The following is a 20,284-nucleotide window of genomic DNA, read 5'->3' as shown; positions in this document are numbered from 1 at the left end:
CAAAAAACCAAAAAAAAAAAAAAAAAAAAAAAAGCCAGTCACAAGGAAATTTGTGCATAAGCCACATGCCTCCTCATTCTCCCTATAGATAGATGACACTGCAATAGCAGCTGTGTCCTAGAGGGTTAACCTACGGAGCTGTGCATAGTTGGTGTGATGGGGCACAATGGGGTCTGGCTAATGAAAGTTCCTTATTGGCTTGAAAGATGACTGGTATGGATAGCACTGCAGGTCTGAAGATCTTACCAGACTTTTATCCCCCCCTCCCCCATTTTTAAAAAAGTATCTTTATGTAGCTTTGACTGTCCTGGAACTAGGAGAGATCCACCTGTTTTTACAGGGATTAACAGTGTGTGCTATACCTGGCACTGCCATAACACACCACACAGACACCATCCTGATAACTGTTAGTTTTATTGGACAGTCTACACTGTTAGTTTTATTGGACAGTCTAATATGTGAACAATGCCAATATAAGCTATTTGAGGTTTCAGGACTTCAAGTAGATTCAGATCCCATTGGACAGCCAAGCATGAGGCCTGCAGTGGGTTTAGTCACATCAGGGCCAGCAAAGGCCTCCATCTGTTTTCACTGGGGCTTCGGCCAGATGACCTGTGTAATGCTCTGCTTCCTGTTAACAGCACCGCAAGCTGGACACAGTCTAGAAGCCTGTGGAGATACCTACTAGGCACTGAAGCCTGGCACTGAACCCTAAGCCCCTTAGCCCCCACCACCTGGGGAGATGCCTGATGGGCTAGAGAGAGTTAGTCCCCAACCTGGAGTTGAAGTTTCCAACAGACCCAGCAGCGGTAGAAGTCACACGAGGGGCACTGGAAAAGCACTGTATCCTCAGTTGCACAGGCCGGGCATACAAATTCTGCTGCAGGAGGTCTAAATGAGCACACACTGTCCAGTGCCCTGCCACAACCAACAGTCACTGTAGCCCCTATTGCTTACTCCACTGAGGCTTCATATGCTCATGGGGTAGTCTAGGAGGAAGTTGCATGGGCTTTGAGGTGGTGGTGGTATCAGACCTCACATTCTGGTCTGGTCTCTGTCTAAAGAAAGATGAGATCTTACTCTGGGTCTTCTCAGGTTTCTTGGACATCGAGGGCCCTAAAGATATCAATGGGTGTAAGAAACTCATGCGCTTCCTTCCTGTTAGCCCCCAGTGCAGTGAGGGGCTCAGGGTAATAGGGCAAGGGTAGATAGAGGGAGTCCTCAAGTGGGTCCTCACCTGGTTTCATGTCCTCATGGGTAAGCTCAGAAGGCACAGTTGTACACTCATCCCTGGGACCTGGGAGCTCCAAGCCCTTGCCTATGGTAGGTAGGCCCATTAGGTCTGCACAGGTCTGTAGGAACTGAGGCTTATGATGTGGATGCACAAACATGCCAAATCCTGTGGGAGAACTTCTGCTCAGGCTCTGCATGTACTTCTCACATACAGCCTTCACCACCCTTCCCAGAACCTTAGGGACTACGTACTCTGTAGCAAGGATAAGTGCTCAGGTTTTGCAGTGGTCAGTGCTGCCACCACAGCCAGCACCTTGTCCAAGTCATCATCCTGTTTGTATGCCCTCAGAGCTGCCATAAGCTGGTTGCAGCTTGCAGATCCCAGAGCCTTTCGGACATCAGATAGGTAATCACTCACAGCAGGCTGGCCAGGTTTTTCTACTGCACATCCCACTTTTGGATAATGGCTGGTGTCTCCTGGTTTGGAGAAATGTTACTCCCTTTGGGCTCAGAGAGCCGGAGGTGGGGGGTGAGGGTGTCAAATGGCTTGTGGACATTCCCCCCCACTACTTCCTTTCAGGAATCCCTGTAGAGGCTGCCAGCTGCTCAGGACAAATGGATTTAAGAACCAAGCAGTCCAGCATGCCTCTTCAAGGACTTTTAAATCCACCTGGGGTTTCTAGGAGCCAGGTACCTTTGGAAGTTAGATGGGCAGACAGGTGAGGCCGCCCTTGGTTCAGGTGCTCTCCAGGATCCAGCTGCCTGTTTACAGCTTCAGACAAGGTCAGTTTAGACTCTGGCTCTCTTTTTCCTGAAGAAACGTGCTCCTAAGATTATGCCTCATAATCCTCAGACAGGAAAGGGGACCCTGAATTCAGGCACACATCACAAACCCACCTGACTGTCTTAGAGGGCCCAATGAGTCCTGCTCAGGTGCATAAGTACTGACACCTCAATGAGTACTGAGCCCAAAGGGTAAGTTTTCTCTGCCATACCTGCGTGCATGAAGCACTGGAACAAGTACTGCTCTGTGGATAAATAATCAATCCCCTCTAACACACCTGCCCTAATAAAGCATGGCAACAGGCACTGCTCTGTGGAGGGGCCAGCTCAGCTGTTCAGTTAGTATAGAAGTAGGACAGGTGCTCAGCTGCCAAAACTCTAGCATGAATTCCCTAAGGGAGGTCTCTTAGATAACTAGGCTAAGAGTTCAACAAACAGTGGTACCCTCTGGAGACAGAATCTGGGAGAATATTGGTTAAAGTAGCCAAACGAGCACAGAGATGCCTACTAAGCCCATTCCAGGTGTAAACTACCCTTCAAGTCTGAGGTTAAGTGTCTAGGGACCTTGCTCACCGGTAGAGTCCACAGTTGACTGTGCTTTCTCTCCAAAGGAAAAGCTGTTCCCTGGCTGGTAGCCACATCGTTGGCCTGTTAGCTGGATGCAGATATCCTCAAACTGCTGCTTGTGGTGGGGTCGTACAAACTGGTAGAAACCTGTGGGAAGTAGTTGTCTGAGTCTATAGACTCCATATACTGTGACTGATGGGTTCTCTGTGGACCATGGCCTATCTACTAGACCTTTTCTCTGGGAAGCAGAGTCAACCCTGGGCCCCATAACCAGCTCCACCTCCACTGCTGTCGTGTTAACCCTATAGCAGAATTTTGAAAGCCAGGGTACCTTTAATTAGGGTGTGTTTCTTGGGGTCCTCAGCAAAGAGGCAGGTGAGAGAGGCCACTAGGGCTTCAAAGTCATCAGAACTCTTATAGTGCTGCAGGGCCTGGGTAAAGGTGTCAAAGTTAGCTTGGCTCAGTGCTTGCTTCACAGCCACCATGAACATCTTGGCTCTGCCTGCCTGTGTGCCAGTCATTGGTTCCTCCTGGAAGAAATATCATCAAGAGCCTTATCAGAGCCAGCCCTTTCCTCCTGCCTTAGAGGTAGTACAGAGTTTTTGGCTCAAGGTCATAATGACTTGCCATTCAGGCTACTACTGCCTGTGAGCCGTCTACCAGGGCAAAAAGCAGAGGGCTGCTAGAGAAACAAGGTCCAGTTCTGGTATGTGGCTCAGGCCTGTCTTGAGATCACACCAAAAGCAGTGAGAAATGTATAAGGAACCTATATGGCCCCACAGCAGATGTACCTGAAGAAAAGTACACTTCTCAACAGGCTGCACCCCACTTCTGTACATCTCAGATCTATAAAGAACTATGTAAGCCAAGGCAGCTTGATTTAGGCAGCTCCCACCCCTGCCATTCCCAGCCATCAGCAGGCTCAGGCCCTCCACATCTTGTGTATTTCCAGATGCAACAGCACTCCTGGGCACTGTCTGAATCGTCTTATAGCAGGACAAGGACAAAAGCCACCACACTTGAAGCTTTCCAGCAGGCAGCAGTTAATGGCTTAGGATGTAACTAAACTTTTCATCTGAAACTAAGAACACGCTGTACCACCTCATATGGATAATTCAGTATCCACACCCAGAAAGAGCCAGCACCAGGCCACTCTGCTCATTATGGTGGAGGGAACCACAACCAGTTATAGATCCCAAACCAAATGATCCTAAGGGTCAGGCCAGATTCCAGCAGAAAAGAAAAAGATCTCTTGAGCAGGGTGAATATAGTGGCACATTGCCTGTAATCCCAGCAGTTAGGAAGTAAAGGCAGGGGAATCAAGAGTTCAAAGTCATTCTTGATTACACAGTAAATTCAATGCCAGCCTTTTTATGACCCTGTCTCAAAACTAAAAAAATGGGGAGGTGAGATTGTCTTCTTAGAGAAAGAATGGCAAACTGGAGGCCCCAGGTTATCAACGTGTAGCAGCTCAACTCTAGCCACACCCTTGCTTGGTTGGGGGCAATAGGCACCAGAGGCAAGATTCCCACATGTGCCCATAAGCAGCTATCTTAGCTGCAGGGGACACTAACATACCGGACGGCTGACCAGCCTGACTTTCTTCCTTCCTCCTTTTTGCTCAACAGACAGCCTCTTCTCACACCGGAGAGATGGGGTGGAGGAGCTGAGTACCTGAGGGAAGCACAGCTGTGGTCCTAACCCAAACCCAGAGTTTCCAAAGCACCTGTGATATCCTTTTGGGTCCCCAGGATCCTTGCCTGTGTCCTGAATAGAGACTTGAAAGGGGATGCAGGGAAGGGTCACACCCTAATTCTAGTGGCAATGATGAGATTCTGGGCCTTTTTATGTCATGCTCCTTGACCTTGTTTGCAGGTAGCAGTGAGAGAGCCACACGGAGGACACATTTATAGTAACTTGATTGTCAGAGCAGGGATGGAGGGAAGGAGCTTTTAGTCAGACCTAGGAACTTAAAGGCTTTTAGGCAAAGGGCCTCTGAGGAGAAGGAACTCAAGACACCGTTCATACAACACAGGCTGGGAGAAAGGCCAGCTTTGGGCATACCAGGGGTTAGAAGTGCTAGATTTTGAGTAGACTGTGCCAGACTGACCCATTAAAGAGACATGGTGGTAGCACCATGGGAGCCAGGGCCTAAGGATGAGGCACAGTAAAGTGGAGGTACTAAATCTCACTTGCCCACCTACTTACTGGAAAGGATCCATGTTCATGCTGGATACCCCCACCCCACTTCACACCTGTTCCTCAGATGCCCCAGCCTTCTGCTCGTTGTACTCTAAGGCAGCTAGCAGCCCCATGGGTCTCTGCTGGGCAGAAGACGTCTGCTGTGCATACTCCACACACAGGCTGCTCTCGGAGTCTCCAGCAGCTGGTGATCCTAAAGGAATATGTTGGCAGGAAAGCTTATCAGAAAGTAAGGATACTTACTGCCTCTGTCATATGTGGTTTTTACCCAACCCCACACACCTAGGGGCCTCCGCCTCAGGCTGGGCACATGCACATCCAAGCTCATGGCTTTCTTGGTGGAAAGGGAGTGGCTAGACAATGTAGCCTCCTTGACAGCAGCTTCTCCCTCACTCATGCTTGAGGTCACAGCCTGAGGAACTGGCAAAGGCATCTGTAGAATCACAGGGTGAGGAGGCTTGCATCCATTGCTCCTCAGAGAAGGGACTCCAGCCCCTCTATGGGAACACAGACAAGTCAACTGGGCATTTGGAGCTCACAGTTTTCTGAGCAACACGGAAGAACTGGGCCACATCTCGCATGACATGGCCAAAGTTGTCATACACCTTAAGGTAGGGGCGAACCCAGGAGGGCAGCTGGGCCCTGGTGTCAGCATAAGCGAACCTGGAAGGTAAATGAGTGGCTGTCAGTTTAAGTCCTCTACTACAAAAACTAAGGGCTATCCCTACCCTACAGCCAGTATACTCAGGCCTCAAAATGAAGAAGTAGTATCTGTTGGCAGGGCCAGAAAGGTAGCTATAGGTTTCATACAAGGGAGGAGGATCCTGGGTCTAGAAAGGAGGAAGAAATGGGGATAGCTACAGAGTCTTCCTGTACCTGTGGTCACACAGGAAGATGGCCCCATAGTCATGGCGGTGTCGGATAACCCTCCCAATAGCCTGGTTCACAGCCCTGGATGCTTGTTGCTGGTACCATTCCTGCCCAGAGAGGCACTAGGAAGAAAAGAATTTTGGTTATTAGGGTCCTTGGTGCCCGAAGTTCCCTGCTCACCCAGCCCTGTGGTAACTCACCTGGCCTCCAACCCCACTCTGGCCTTTCATCTCATCCAAGAACTGCATCTTGAGGACAACACGGGGATCCATTCGTGGGGGATATGGGAGGCCCGTGACAATCACACCACGACCATTCATGTCTGAGAAGTCCAGCCCTTCACTGGCCTAAAACACGGAAATAGATACTTCTCTTCTCTCTTGGTTTCTATCCAGGCTTGATGTGTACCCATGCCCTAACCCGTTCAGCCACCTATCCCAGGTATTGCAGGAAAACAGAAAGTTCCATCCTCAGGTCCACAGCTGGGCTCATGTCAATTCACCATACTCAGAACCTCCTAACTTTGGCCTTGGCTACTAGTACCAAGCACAGCCCCTAGTATAGCTCCCTACTAATTTGTTTGCTACATGTGGGCCCCAAGGCAGGACCCTTGTTTCAGACTACAAAAAGAAACAGTAGGAAGGGGCAAGATAACCAGCAGAGACCTCACCTTTCCCCGACACACTGCTAAGAAGGTGGCCCCATTAGACCCAGGGGAGGCAACTTGCTGGTAGTAGGCATCAATGACCTAGATGAAAAGGATGGTCAGTCAGGTTTAGTTCCCTGTCTATCTCAAATGAGAACTAAATCTTACTTTTTGAAACAAAGGATAGTCTCAACTAAGGGGACACCAAGGTTCTGAGAGTATCTTCATGATACTATTACCAGCAGATGCACACCCAAAACCCAAAGCCTATCTAGTATCTCCAGAAAACATAGGGATCTCCATAGACAGGGTAGCTGCTGGGTCCCAAGGACTTGGACAGGAAGATGCACTGCCATTATCTACATGCCAAACCATGTTAGGGGCATTCTGGTGAAACACTCAAGAACTTGGAAGTAAGCACAAAGTCCAGAACAGATAGCCTGGAACCAACCAGAGTCCCTGGGCAGAGAGAATGGTCAGCTGAAGACTTTGAGGAGTGCTAGAGGTAGACCCCTAGTTTGTCTCACAGACCTCTGAGAAGCTGCCTTTGTTCCTGGGTTCCACGAACAGAGGCTTCAGTGCTTCTGTCTTCTTGGCCAAGCCTTGTACCTGTGAGAGAAGAAGCCAGGCTGTGAATGGACAAGTAAGTGCTGTGACCACAGCTCTGTTTACATGCTCTGTCCAACTACGCTGCCCTGACTTTCAGTCACATGGGGTGCTGCTCTCTCTTTCAGGAATATATGTAGGGGAACGCACCTGCCAGAACTCCAGGCTTTTCTCCATGACAGGGTAGGAAGGGAAGAAGACCAGAAGCCCGTGGGGCACCACGCGTGCAATGTTGCCTGGAAGTGGTCCAGGCAAGGCTTAGAAGACTGCTGAAGGCCCTGTTGATTCTTTAGAGCACAAACTGAGGAGTTCTAGGTCCCTAACCCCCATGGACTAGGGTAGAGGTTTTAGGACCAGAACAGTTATGAAACAAGGGTTTCCTAAGGAAGGAACTAAAAATTATGTGTGGATTAGTACTTACCCAGAGCCTTCCCCAGGGAAGATAAGCACTCTTTAGAAAACCTGTATAATCAGACAGGCTGCTGTTATGAGAGGCCTACTCCCCAGCAACCCTCAACACTACAGATAGGAACAAAAGCCAGGACCCTTTACCTTTTGTCATAGGCAGAGCTTAGCTGAACACCATCGGGGCCTCTGGGGATAACTCCTACCCAGAGCTGGTTCTTGTCAATGATGTGTGGATTCTCCAGACAGACTGGGAATGGACTGGGAATGGCCAGAGGAAATAGATAATGGTATAGATCCAAGGTCTGAGAACCTTCAGGATACTGGCCCACAGAAAGCCCTAGAGTCCAGGCAAGTATCCCCACCCCCATCCACCATGCTCCTAGTGTTGTAACCTCCAGCTAGAGATGACTCATACATACATCTGCATCTCCAGAGCAAAGGAAGACAGTGGAGCCAGTGTGCCACTGGTGAGGATGAGGGTACGGACTCCTTGGTAGACCAGTTCACGCATGCTGTAACTGGGACTGAAGCACCAATAGCTCAGCACCTTCCCTGCAAGGAGGAACTGGGTATGAGGACAGGACTGGGATTCATCATCATCTACTGTACTGAAAGAGCAAGCCACCTGCATCCACACAGGCTCAGGAGCACACACTGGGACAAAAGGCCAAGTCTGAGCTGAGGCCTATGCCCAGCCTACAATCTGGCCCCTCTCAGGGATCCAGAGAACAAGAAAGAGGTTGACCCAGAAGGACACTGGCAAATACAGAGAAGACATCCGGCCCCAACAAAGTTCTGTAGAAACCATGACATTTGGCACTAGACCTACTCTACTAAAAGTACACAGGGAGGAAGCAACGTCTAAACTCCTGACATGTCAGGCATAACTGCTAAGAAAAGGGAATCAAATTCAGAGATTCTGGTCACATCAGCAGCAGGCAAAGTCAGATTCAGAAGGAAGTACAGTTCCCAGCAATCAATGTCTGACTGACTAGAACCACACACTCCTCATTCCTAGAACTCTTTGGAAGCTCCAGAAATTAAAAAACCAGAACAACTTAAAAGTCACTGAAGGTAAAGCCAGGTGCCATCAGAGATGATTTTCCATTCCTGGTCAGAACCTGCCCTGCATGAGGCTGTCTCAAAAGCAGCCAATGACCTCAATAAACTCATTTCCTATGAACACCATCTAGGGAAAACTACCAAGAAATCACTAAATACCTAAGCATCTACCAACCACCAAAGGCGAAGGATGCTAACTTGACTTAATCTAAAGAAGCACATCCTGGCCGGGCAGTGGTGGTGCACGCCTTTAGCAGAGACAGGAGGATTTCTGAGTTCAAGGCCAGCCTGGTCTACAGAGTGAGTTCCAGGACAGCCAGGGCTATACAGAGAAACCCTGTCTCAAAACCCCTGCCTCCCCCCCAAAAAAAGAGAAGCACATCCTGAGCCAGGTGTGACAGTGTACATCTTCAAGCCTAGCAGTTAGTAGTCAGAGGCAGAGAGATGTCTGTGAGTTTGAGGCCAGCCTGGTCTACACATCTAATTCCAGGCCAGTAAGGGCTACATAGTAAGATCTTGCCAAAAAACCAAAAAACCAAAAAACCAAAAAAAAAAAAAAAAAAAAAACCAAACCCACAATATTAAAAATTTTTATTTAAAAAGAAGTGTATTGAACCAAGTGTGGCAGTACCTGGGAGGCAGGTAGATCTACACAGGTAGATCATTTGAGTTCAAGGCCAGTTGGCCTACACAGGGAGTTCTAGGACAGCCAGGGCTACAGAGAAACCCTATCTTGAAAAACAACAACAAAATAATACTAATACTACTAATACTAATACTATACTAATAATAGTGTACCCTAAGTCAGGGAGGGGAGGCCTTGCAGAGAGGCTTGTTCTGCCACTGCCCTCCTAAGTGACTCTGGCTGGACAACAGTGCTTCCTGACTCTGGCTTTCAGTGGGCACGAGCACGCATGACTCCAGATGTGACGTTACTATTGTGCAAAGGTTGGGCAGGGTAGAATTTCCTGTAGTGAAGATTTGTACCTTGTTTCCTGGATGTAGTGGTACTCCAGGCATCTGACCGCTGAGCTGCTCTCCGGTGGCTGGTTTCAGGGTGTATGTGTACCTGGAAGGACATACATACATACATACATACATACATACATACATACATATGTGCCTGCCCAGGTCTTACAGCAACCATGCCCCACAGGTCTGTGAGACCTTCAGACTTGCCCACATCCTGAAAGCTCTTCTCACCTTATAGGAATTTGAGATACCCAGCCCCACCAGAGGACCAGGGTTGCCTTCCGGAGAGTCCACGTTGAATACAATCTGAAAGGCACAGCAGCATAGCAAAAGGAAAAGGAGCCTGGGTTGAGAACACAAGCATCTTCATAATGAGATGAAAACTAAAGCCTCTTAGCCCAGCATCCAAGAGCCGGAGGCTAACCCTTCTCTGGCCTGACAAAATCTGACTGGCTAGTTGTGTTTCTGTGCACATTCCCACGTCCTGACAAAAACTCTTGGCACCTACAGTTATGCAAGAAGCAGCCGTGAGATAAGCAACTCACCAGTCACCTGTTCTGCTGCTGAGGAACATGGTAGCAAATATCTAGCTCGCACAAGAGTAGGGTAGGGAAGGTACTAGGGCCCTTTGGAGCAGCTGCCAAATAAATTGCAAAGCACTGGGCAAGGAAGTCTGGGTTCCAAAAGTATGCATAAGGAAAATATCTCCTTTATAAACAGAGACTAGAGAATAGCATTCTGAGGAGGACAGAAGTTGTCCTGCTCAAATGAGCCCTCTAGGTCTGGGAATAGCAGGGCCTCCTCTTTTGCCTATAGCTGAGGATGAGCCCAGTGTCCACATGGGAAGAGTAGAGTAGATTCTTGGAAGGTGTTTCTGATAAAAGGCCCTGCTAGTCAGAAGAAAACAATCTGCTTAGTAGGACCAAGGCTTCTTGCACTGGGGACAAAGCATGTTCCATAATGGCTAAATGGCCCAGCTGTGGGTGGTATAGGGGCTCCAGACAACAAGAAGTCAGACTCAATAGTCATGGATAGACCACCATTCTGGGAAGCAAGATGCAGAGAGATGCCTACCTAATATGCCTCTGGAGAAGTTCATGTAGGAGGGACCCCAGTCTGCCAGGATAATCGTGTGCCAAAACTTTCCTCATCTCACCACACAGCTGCAGTCTTTTAGTCAACTCTCCATTCATGGAGTGGAAGGCTGAGACCACTATGTCCCTTATCACAAAGCTGTCCGAGAGGAAGCAGGCCTGAGCACATACCTTTCCTATCACATGTACACTTGGCCCCATGCCCTCATTGTGGCCCAGCTACATCATAATCAAACTCACAGAGGTCTCAAGCATCCAGTCTGCCTCTCCAGTAAGAGAATTTGCTTTGTGGTTACAAAACCAAGACACTTTCTGCTCACAACACTATGCATGAAGGGACTGTCTGTGCCTCAGTTTTTCCAAGGATCAACAGTTACCATCCAGGAATATTAAAAAAAAAAAAAAAAAAAAAAAAAAAGAGGGTCTCACTATGTAGCACTGGTTGACCCAGAACTCACTATGCAGACCAGGCTGGGCTTGAACTCAGAGATCTGTCCACCTCTGCCTCCCAAATGCTGGTCTTAGAGGCAAGCACCATTATAATTGACTCCCAGCCAAGAATCTTAAGATGTGATATTAAAACTTAGCAAGGTGGGGGTATACTGGAAGGATGGCCCAGCAGTTAAGAGCACTGACTGTTCTTTCAAGTTTGATCCTCATCACTCATATGGTGGCTTACAACTCCAGTTCCAGGAAATCTGACCCTGTCTTCTGGCCCCCAAAGGCACCAGGTACACATGTGGTAAACATACATGCATTCAAACAAAAATATCCATTAATATAAAAAAAATGTTACAAAAGCAAAAACAAAAAAAACCAACAAAACAAAAAAACCTTAGAAAGGCTAAGCAAAGCTGAAGTTGCCCGGAGGCCCCAACACCGGGATTACCCTTTACCTGGTCAGGACTGGCTAGCTCAGTAGAGCTGCGGACACAGGTGCACTAAGACATATGTGTTCTATACCCGAGGACAACTGCATGTCACACAGACAAGGAGAGAGATGACTCCAAAACAGTACAGTGAGAAGCAAGAAGAGGCCTGATGAGGTAAAAGGAGTCCACCTTTGTCTCTGACAGTGGCTCCATAGTGCCTCCTACTCCCTCCCTCCCTCCACTTCGGACACACAGACCATGGCATTTATAGGACCCATTTGCCTTTCCTTTGATACTCAGGCTATTTGTCTCTAGATTTTTCCCAGTCTGAACCTATCTGGAGCTGCTATCAACAGGAAGGCTCTGCCCAGTCCCAAAGGGGACAAGTGAATTTCAAATAGCTCCTGACCTCACTCTTCACAGGATCTTTGTCTTAAAATACCACTCTGGATTTATCTGGACACTAAATAGCCAAAAAAAGGCCAGATCTGCCCTCTGTTAACTCCCACTGAGACCAACATTGCATTCAAGTGAAAAGATGCTTATGTGATTTGAGGACCTTTGTCCATTCCCTGAAGCCTTTGCTGTCATTTCCAGAAACAGAGACACCCCAATAGTTAAAAGTTGTCTCCTACCTGAATAATGTCCATGAGCTTCTGCAACCCAGCTGTGTTGGTGAACACACCAGTACCTGTGGAGCACAGAAGCAGAAGAGACGCTGAATCCACATTACCAGGAGCCATCACAGCCTTACTTACTCAGTCTCACATCTACTGAAGTAACCAGCCCCCCATAACAATATGAGGGACAGGGCATGCTAAGGAAAGGCAGCTCACCTGTTCTTTCTGGTGTTAAGGAGCAGTCAGATGGGGGAATCTCCCCAAAGGAGTGCAGGCTTCCAAAACAATGATTTGGTCATTTGGTCAAATGATACGGGGGGGGGGGGGGGGTGGCTGCTATCCCCAGTGCATAGCAGGTACCATTGCATGTGACACTGAACACCTCACTCCAGTCAGCAGAAGAACAGCCCATAAGGACACTGTCCTTTGAAACTTGATCTCCTAAACTAAGCAGAACTCAGGTCCAGTAGCAAGGGGGAGAAGCCGGAGAGGCCCACACTCACTAAATCCACAAAGTCTCTGATATTCCTCCTTAAAAGGGAGCTAACTAGGAAATACTATGGTAAGAAACCACATACAACAAAGCAGAAAGAGGACAATAGTTGACCATATGTCACTACTGACCCTGTGTCTCAATCAGAAAGAGAAAGCCAGCTAGGCCCAGTGGCCATCCCTGAAATTTTAGCACTCTACAAACAGAGGCCAGAGGATTAAGATCAAAGCCAGTCTGGATTCAACAGCAAAAACTTGTCCCAGAAAACCAAGGGTTGGGGATATGTTTTAAATGACAGAGCAACCATGAGTGAGATCCTGGGTTCACTCTTTAGTACTACTCAAAATAAATAAACAAGCACGAGGGTAGGCTGGTGGAGGAGCTTTGTTGACTAGATTCTTATTCACAAGGAAGGCATGATAGCAACCTGCTGACACTGACGGCCAAGTGCTGACTGCTGGATGTAGAACACTAAGTCCTGCCGTGATGTTCATCTATATCATAACCACTAGCCTGTCATGTTCCATGTGGGCAACCCAAGACTCACGTCCTGCTAGGTGCTGGATTATCTGGTCCAGTGATTCCAAAATGCAGCCTTTGGTTTGAAATGTTATTTGGGCTTCAGCAAACAGCTCGAAGATGTAGCTGCCAAAGAGAACAGAAGCTTGAGACTGAGAGGAGACAAGGCTGTGGTTTCTGGGAACCTACAAGAAGTATATACAGCAAAGCAGAAAGAAGACAATAGTTGACCAAATGTCACTACTGACCCTGTATCTCAATCAGAAAGAGAAAGCCAGCTAGGCCCAGTGGCCACCCATGAAATTTTAGCACTCCACAGACAGAGGCTAGAGGATCAAGATCAAAGCCAGTCTGGATTTACAGCAAAAACCTGTCCCAGAAAATTGAATTTTTGCACTTTGAATTTCCTGCACTCAGAAATAATTGCTGAGTACTTCAAGGAGGCCAAAGCTGGAGGTGAGAGGCTTCTCTCTGTGGTCTCCTAGCAGGTGGAGGACAGTGGGTTACAGTCATGAGAACCACTACCTACCAAGGAAAAGACAGGTGCATAGGCAATTAGGGGTAGCCTGAGTGCAAGTCCTGTGTCTTTGAAGGCAATGACTCTGGGTAACAACTCTAAAAGCCTTGGAAAGAAATGGGAAGGGGCAATAGAAGCCGCAGGAAGGGGGAGGCTTTGGCAGGGCCTTTGAGTGTAAGTAAAGAAGGCCAAACAAGCACACCGGAACCCAGGTCAGACTGGTATATCTGGCTTATCTGGGAGTAACTGGGAATACCTATAAAAGTTAGAGCTCCGGGGACCAAAACAGTTCAGAGAGAAGACAGGTAGCCCAAGACCCCAGAAAAATGCTTTACCCCCAGTTTACCCTCCACAGGCGCAGACTAGGTCCTAGCACATCTACTGGCTATACACCCATAAGAGCTACCCCTCAACCCCAACTACAGTCCCTCATGGCCTTCAAACCAGGGTACCTACAGTGCTTCTCAGAAAAAAAAAAAAATCATCAACAACAACAACAACAACATAAAAACAGATTATGGGATAATCAGAACCTTCTGAGCCTCTACAAGCTCTAAACAGGCCTCAGTGATCACACTAAAAGTGTAGTTATAACTGGCACTTGCATGTCATCAAGAGGCCAGAGAGAGTTGGAGGAAATAGCTAGAGGAGACACCGTGGAGTAGTGTATATTATTATTCCCAATGTTTTCAATGACTAAAAAGCTGGCAACTGGCTTGGAGAGAGGCCCAGTGGTTAAGAGTGCTTGTTTTTCCAGGGGACTTGAGTTTGGTTTCTAGATCCATACTAGGTATACAATTGTCTGAAACTCTGATCCAGGGCATCCAATACCTTCTTCTAAACTCCACAGGCACCAGCACACATGTGGCACACATTCACACAAGTACCCACATATATGTGTGTACGTGTGTGTGTACAGTAAGTCTTTTTTTAAACTTTGGTAATTCTTACTAAGCCTTGAAAAGTGAAAACAGACTCTACTGCTGGGTGAAGTGCTCAAACAAAACCCCACGAGGACACTATTTTATCTCCAACACTACTTATCTCCAACCCAGGACAGAACTTGGGGCAACAAGGTCAGCACCTATCCCTCACCTTCCAGGTTTGGTGACTCCACGGTCATCCCCAGGCAGCTGAACAGCATCAATAGCCTCCTCCAGGCGAAGCAGGATCACTGTGAGCCAAGGACATGTCAGGGGCATGCCTCTCACCCAGCCCAAGGAAAGGAAAGGCAATACTTACTCTTCAGCTTTGCGATGTCTTCCAGCTCCATGTTGAGACCTGGGTGGGAAAGTATATACATAACCTCCACATCTTTTAAGTGCTGTCTGTAGCCTCAAGAACCAAGGTTTCCAGTATGGTAGAAAGGGTAGGTGGAAGGGAAATTAGGTAGAGTCTACATTTGAACTGTACACAACAGTATGAGCCCACATTCACATTTAGATATACACATGAATACATTCACGCACATGGAGGTTCTTCTGTTCCCTAAAGACTTCAAAATAATTAATAACCATCAGCATCTGCCCACATGTGCTCAGACAGAACCTCGTGAGGACAGAGAGCAAAACATTTCTCCTCTGAAGGGAAACCAGGGCTTGCTGGAAGCTGGGTAGGAAGCAGAGTATCACAAGCCCAACAGCAAAACAGTTGTCAATGATAGCTAGGCCAGGTTAGCAGGACACAGAAATTATCTCCTAGATGACTTTGGAGGGATATTGTCTCAGCAGTAAGACTGATGATGGGTTGTTACCAACCACAGACAGTTAAACGCATATATAATGATTAATATTGGTTAGTACCGTCAACTTGATAATCTCTAGAATAAGAGACAACATCTCTAGTCATGTCCATGAAGGGGTTTCGAGGTTTGGTTGAGTTCCAGGCCAGATGGTCTCCACAGAGTTACAGGACAGCCAGGGCAGCCTTTCTCTCTCTCTTCCCTCCCATTTCTTTTTCTTTCCTTCTCCTCTTACCTGTTTCCTGATTATAGACACAGTAACTGCTCAAGCCCTTACAATCACCAAGTCCCAGTTATGATGGATTACACTCTGAGAATGTGAACCAAGATGACCCTTCCTTCCTTAAGCTCCTTTGGTGAGGTATTTTATTATAACAAGAAGGAAAGTAACTAATCAACATTCAGACATGCAGATGACAATCAATCACCAATTGAGAATCAACTCAAACTTCCAAATTTGAAATGGGGAGGTGTGTTAAGCTTGATCCTACTTTTCCAATATGAATGGTGTCACCACAGAACAAAAGAATCTTCATGACATTGCTTCTGCTACAAAATCAAAGGGATGAGAGCTGGAGATGGCTCAACAGTTAAGAGCACCTGACTACTCTTCCAAAGGTCCTGAGTTCAATTCCTAGCAACCACATGGTGGCTCACAACCACCTATAATGGGATCTAATTGTGTCTTTTGGAGTATATGAAAACAGAGCACTCATACACATAAGATACATAAACAGCTGCATGAGATAGCACTATCTTGCAACCACTGATAACTAATGAACTAATGATAACTAGGCATCAAGTAGCTGCACTCTTATTATAAAAAAGGAAGGAAGAGGTAGCCACGAGCCATCAAGAGATGATGAATTACAACTTGGGTAAGAGACCATCCTTAGAGAAACAGAGCTATGGCTGTGATGGCAAATCCTCTTTGATTGGTAGCAATCAAAGAGTGCTGTGAGTATTCAATTCATCATGTATCTCAAAAACAATGTGTTTTCTTTTGTGTATGTGTGTGCTGTATGCATATATGCCTGTGTGCATGTACATGTATATTGTACACACAGAGGCCAGAGGAAGATATTAGATGTCTTCCTCCATTGTTCATTAGCATAATTCCCTTAAAACAAGGTCTCTCACTGAATCTGAAACTCAATGTTTTAGCTAGGCTGGCCAGGATCCACTTGTCTCTGTATCTATAACACTGTGGTTACAAGCACAAGCAGCCAAAGCTTGTGTGTGAGTGTGTGTGTGTGTGTGTGTGTGTGTGTGTGTGTATATGTATGTATTTCCTGTACCTGTACTTTGCTTTAAAATTAAATGCAGGGATGGGTGTGGTGGTGCATCTCTTTATCCCAGTACTCAGAAGGCAGAGGCAGGCAGATCTCTGGAGCCAGCCTGATCTATATATCAAGTTCCAGGATAGCCAGGACTACACTGAGAAGCCCTTGCTCAAAAACAACAAACAAAACATTAGCTAGGAAAAGACATAGACTTCAGAAAACACTGAAAGAATTATGGCTGGGGATATAGCTTAATTGGTAGACTGTTGACCTAGTGTGCGCAAAGTCCTGGGTTTGACTCCAGTACCAAATAAACCAGGAATGGTGGCCAAAGTTCATAATCTCATCATTTAAAAGGTAAAGGCAGTAGGACTCAAAACTAAAGTTTGTCCTTCCTTTCCTACATTACATTTGAGGCTAGCCTGAGCTACATGAAACTCTTGTTTCCAAAAAAAAAAAGGGAGGAGGAGCTGGAGAGATGCCTCAGCAGTTAGGAGCGCCGACTGCTCTTCTAGAGGTCCTGACTTCAACTTCCAACAACCACATGGTGGCTCACAACCACCTGTAATGGGATCTGATGCTCTCTTCTGGTGTGTCTGAAGAGAGTAGTAGTGTACTCACATAAAATAAATAAATCTTTAAAAAAAAAAAAAAGGAGGAAAAGAAAAAACTGAAAAGCAGTGAAAATATCAGATGAGCCAGTCCTCCCTGGACTACAGAGCAGTTGGACAGTACTTCCTATAACTACAACACTCCCTGAGGGACGAGGGAAATTTATAAAGACTCAGGAAGCAAACAGAATTTAAGTGTCCTTATTCATGTGGCCTGCTGTCTTTTTTTTTTTTTTTTAAAGACAGGGTCTATGTAGTCCCTAACTATCTTGGAACTCGCTAAAGTGGGTTGAACAGAAATATTTCTTTGATTTATTAATGGTGCCCTATCTGGGATGAACAGACAAAAAGTTTGGGATGAACCAAGTTTCTCATACCCCAGAGTGCTATCTAGACAAAAGATACTAGGAAGACCAGACACTGCTGTTATGCATTATATGCTTCCAAGATACCTCTAATAGACTGAGTCTACTTTTTTTTTTTTTTTTTAAAGATTCATTTATTTTATGTATGTGAGTACTCTGTCACTCTCTTCAGACACACCAGAAGAGGGCATGATATCCCATTCCAGATGGTTGTGAGCCACCATGTGGTTGCTGGGAATTGAACTCAGGACCTTTGGAAGAGCAGTCAGTGCTCTTAACCAGTGAGCCATCTCTCCAGCCCCTGAGTCTACTTTTAAGTTTTTAGCCATAAACTTACTTACCTGAGCTGGACGTGTCTACAATGAACTCCTGTTGGAGTTCACCCTGCTGAGCCACCCGGGCTTGCTCCTCCAAAACCTGGTTGATAACCTCCAGTCCTGAAGCCACATCACGAGGAGTCAGGTCAAAGGAGGCTGACTCCTCACATATCTTCTCCTGAAGGTCAAAGCAGACCTGTGTTACAGCAGAGTGGGGCAGAATGGGGACTCTAGAAAGCAGAAGTGGAGATACAGGAAGGACTGGAAGAAGTCCCCAGAGCCCCAGCTCCTGGTCTATAAAGTCAAAGTTGGTCCAAGGAGATTCGCTGCCCAATCCAATATTTTAGAAGATTATTTCTCTTTGAGTTGCCAAATTTTTTTACTGGAAAATTTATCAGCAAAAGCAGTAATTTTGGCTTCAAAAGTCAGAAGATACCACCAATCAATCAGTTCAATAATCCCCATAGCAACAGCTGGCTGGAGTCAAGTAGGAAATAAGGTCCGGCTGTGTGAGCTGGCTCTCCAACAGTTTTTCATCGCAGGCTCCACAACAGCTAAGGGTGAGGCTTCTCATCCTGAGGTCATTCTACATAGCCCTGAGTAATCAGGGGCAACAGACACAGGGGTGGTGGTGGTAGGTGGGTTACTGTGATCATGTGCTGGTAAAAAGGGACAAAGAGAGTCGGAGGAGCTCCAGGAACCATTCTTGATACTATTGCTACCAAAAATGAGCAGCTGTCTCCACAGAAGTTTCCCAAAGGTCAAGCCAAGTAGCCTTAAGAGCAAAACCATCCCAGAAAAAAAAAAAAAAAAAAAAGAGAAAAGAAAAAAAAAAAAAGAGTATGGCACAAGAGAGAGCAGAGCCAGGCTATCCCTACCAATTGTCTAGAAGGACACAAGGCTACTGAGAGGCTCTTTGTGGACTCTGCACCTAAGGGCACATCTGAAGCCCAACTGGCCAGACTATGGCCCACGTGAGGCAACTGATAAGACAATCAGGAGAGCAGCAGCACCTTAAGTTTGCTTGGTCCTGAGAACCATGCCTCTGGATCCAAGGTAGAGCTTCTCCAGAAACATTGAAAAAGCTGGGAGAGAAAGGAAGCACTTAGCATAGATGTCAAGGGGACTCACCACATTATGAGCTTCATCAAAGATCACAACTGTTCCCTTCAGGTCAATGCTGTGTGCCTTACGACTCTACAAAGAAGGGAAATTACCATGAGCTGAGTCATTTGGGGCTAGCTAAGAGGCCTGGATAGATAGGAAATAAGGGAACCTGAGGCAGACTGTGCATCATAAACAGGTACCACACATTATGGAAGGAAGAGCAAAGGTTCTCCACTCTGAGAACTGGCTCCTTCTCCAAGCTGACTATGAAAAGCAGACTTAGTACCTGTCCAAGCCTGACAAAAGTTGGATGCTTGTGGCCATCTGTACCAAGGAATTGCTCACACAGCACAAAGGAGTCAACAAGATGACCAAGTAAGGCAGTTAAACGGCTAGGTAGGAAAAGGCACTTGCCTCTAAGTTTGATAACTTGAGTTCAATCCCTGAAGCCCACAAGGTAGAAGATGAGGACTGAACCTACAAGTTAAGTTTCTTTTGTCTTATTTTACAACACTAGTACCAAACCCAGGGCCTTAAGTGCTCTACCACTAAGATTGAGCTGGCCCTGCTCTTGTGATCGTTCTGCTTCAGTCTCCTGAGTGCTGAGATTACAGGAATACATTTCCATGCCTAGCACCACATTTCTTTTTTGAAGATTTATTTTTATTTTATGTATAAGGGTGTTTTTGCCTATGGGTATAATCTATGGACTATAGTCATGCAGTACCCACAGAGGCCAGAGGAGGGCTTCAGATTCTCCTCTAACTATACTTAGAGCTCTATGAAACACCACGTAGGTTCAGGGAAATCAAATCTAGAGTCTTCAGAAGAGCAGCCAGTGAGTGCTCTTAACCACTAAGCCATCTCTCCACCACCACATCTAGGTTTTGACAGATATGGGTATTATATAAACACTATTTTACTCCCTCATGAAGAATGTAGCCTTGGGTAGTGTGTCTTGAGACTTTCACATCTCATTGCTGCCAGTTTCTACTATAGGGTATACCAAGACCAGCTTCCCACTTCTGGTAGCTGTCAGTAAACTCCAGTGACTGCATGCCTAAGTCACTGGACCGAGGACTTTATTTCCCTAGAAGGTAGCCACTAGCACACTATGTTGACAAAGCTACTGCATGATCTACACACCCACCAGCCACAGTTGGGACTTGCAATTGCCCCACACTTCATATTTTAATTTCCTTTTACCTTTGTTTGCTGCTGCTGCTGCTGCTGCTGTTAATTTACTTTGTGGCAGGTAGAGAGTACTTGTGTGCTAAAGCTCATAGGCAGAGGTCATGGGACAATGCAAGAGTTCTCACCTTCCATCATGTAGGCCTTAGGGACTGAACTCAGATCATCAGGCTTGCTCAGTGATAAGCACCTTTACCAGCTGAAC

At 46.7% G+C, this 20,284-nt stretch overlaps 1 protein-coding gene across 10 annotated transcripts in view; it reads right to left on the bottom strand.

Moving 5' to 3' along the window:
• Positions 1 to 397: 397 nt before the first annotated feature.
• Positions 398 to 20,284, bottom strand: part of Rtel1 (regulator of telomere elongation helicase 1) — a 32,627-nt gene continuing 12,740 nt past the window's right edge. The window contains exons 9-36 of one of the 10 annotated variants that reach the window (XM_028774020.1): positions 18,913 to 18,978; positions 17,806 to 17,959; positions 14,707 to 14,745; positions 14,560 to 14,638; positions 12,976 to 13,073; positions 11,951 to 12,006; positions 9,581 to 9,655; positions 9,365 to 9,446; positions 7,735 to 7,867; positions 7,460 to 7,573; positions 7,329 to 7,369; positions 7,058 to 7,143; positions 6,833 to 6,910; positions 6,326 to 6,403; positions 5,856 to 6,002; positions 5,662 to 5,777; positions 5,325 to 5,448; positions 5,068 to 5,218; positions 4,839 to 4,978; positions 4,162 to 4,257; positions 2,915 to 3,113; positions 2,590 to 2,730; positions 1,928 to 2,044; positions 1,486 to 1,710; positions 1,238 to 1,399; positions 958 to 1,116; positions 777 to 880; positions 398 to 681 (exon numbers count right to left, since the gene is read on the bottom strand). In XM_028774020.1, coding sequence (XP_028629853.1) covers positions 589 to 681; positions 777 to 880; positions 958 to 1,116; positions 1,238 to 1,399; positions 1,486 to 1,710; positions 1,928 to 2,044; positions 2,590 to 2,730; positions 2,915 to 3,113; positions 4,162 to 4,257; positions 4,839 to 4,978; positions 5,068 to 5,218; positions 5,325 to 5,448; positions 5,662 to 5,777; positions 5,856 to 6,002; positions 6,326 to 6,403; positions 6,833 to 6,910; positions 7,058 to 7,143; positions 7,329 to 7,369; positions 7,460 to 7,573; positions 7,735 to 7,867; positions 9,365 to 9,446; positions 9,581 to 9,655; positions 11,951 to 12,006; positions 12,976 to 13,073; positions 14,560 to 14,638; positions 14,707 to 14,745; positions 17,806 to 17,959; positions 18,913 to 18,978 — 3,153 coding nt within the window. In that variant the 3' untranslated portion in view covers positions 398 to 588. Of the gene's footprint in view, positions 682 to 776; positions 1,117 to 1,237; positions 1,400 to 1,485; positions 1,711 to 1,927; positions 2,045 to 2,589; positions 2,731 to 2,914; positions 3,114 to 4,161; positions 4,258 to 4,838; positions 4,979 to 5,067; positions 5,219 to 5,324; positions 5,449 to 5,661; positions 5,778 to 5,855; positions 6,003 to 6,325; positions 6,404 to 6,832; positions 6,911 to 7,057; positions 7,144 to 7,328; positions 7,370 to 7,459; positions 7,574 to 7,734; positions 7,868 to 9,364; positions 9,447 to 9,580; positions 9,656 to 11,950; positions 12,007 to 12,975; positions 13,074 to 14,559; positions 14,639 to 14,706; positions 14,746 to 17,805; positions 17,960 to 18,912; positions 18,979 to 20,284 lie in introns of those variants that run through there. The other 9 variants (XM_028774022.1, XM_028774021.1, XM_028774023.1 and 6 more) reach the window with 9 other exon arrangements.

Source organism: Grammomys surdaster, unplaced genomic scaffold, assembly GCF_004785775.1.
Source record: "Grammomys surdaster isolate TR1022 unplaced genomic scaffold, NIH_TR_1.0 238, whole genome shotgun sequence".
NCBI classification, from domain to species: Eukaryota; Metazoa; Chordata; class Mammalia; order Rodentia; family Muridae; genus Grammomys; species Grammomys surdaster.
This window is presented reverse-complemented; position numbering and strand designations above follow the sequence as displayed.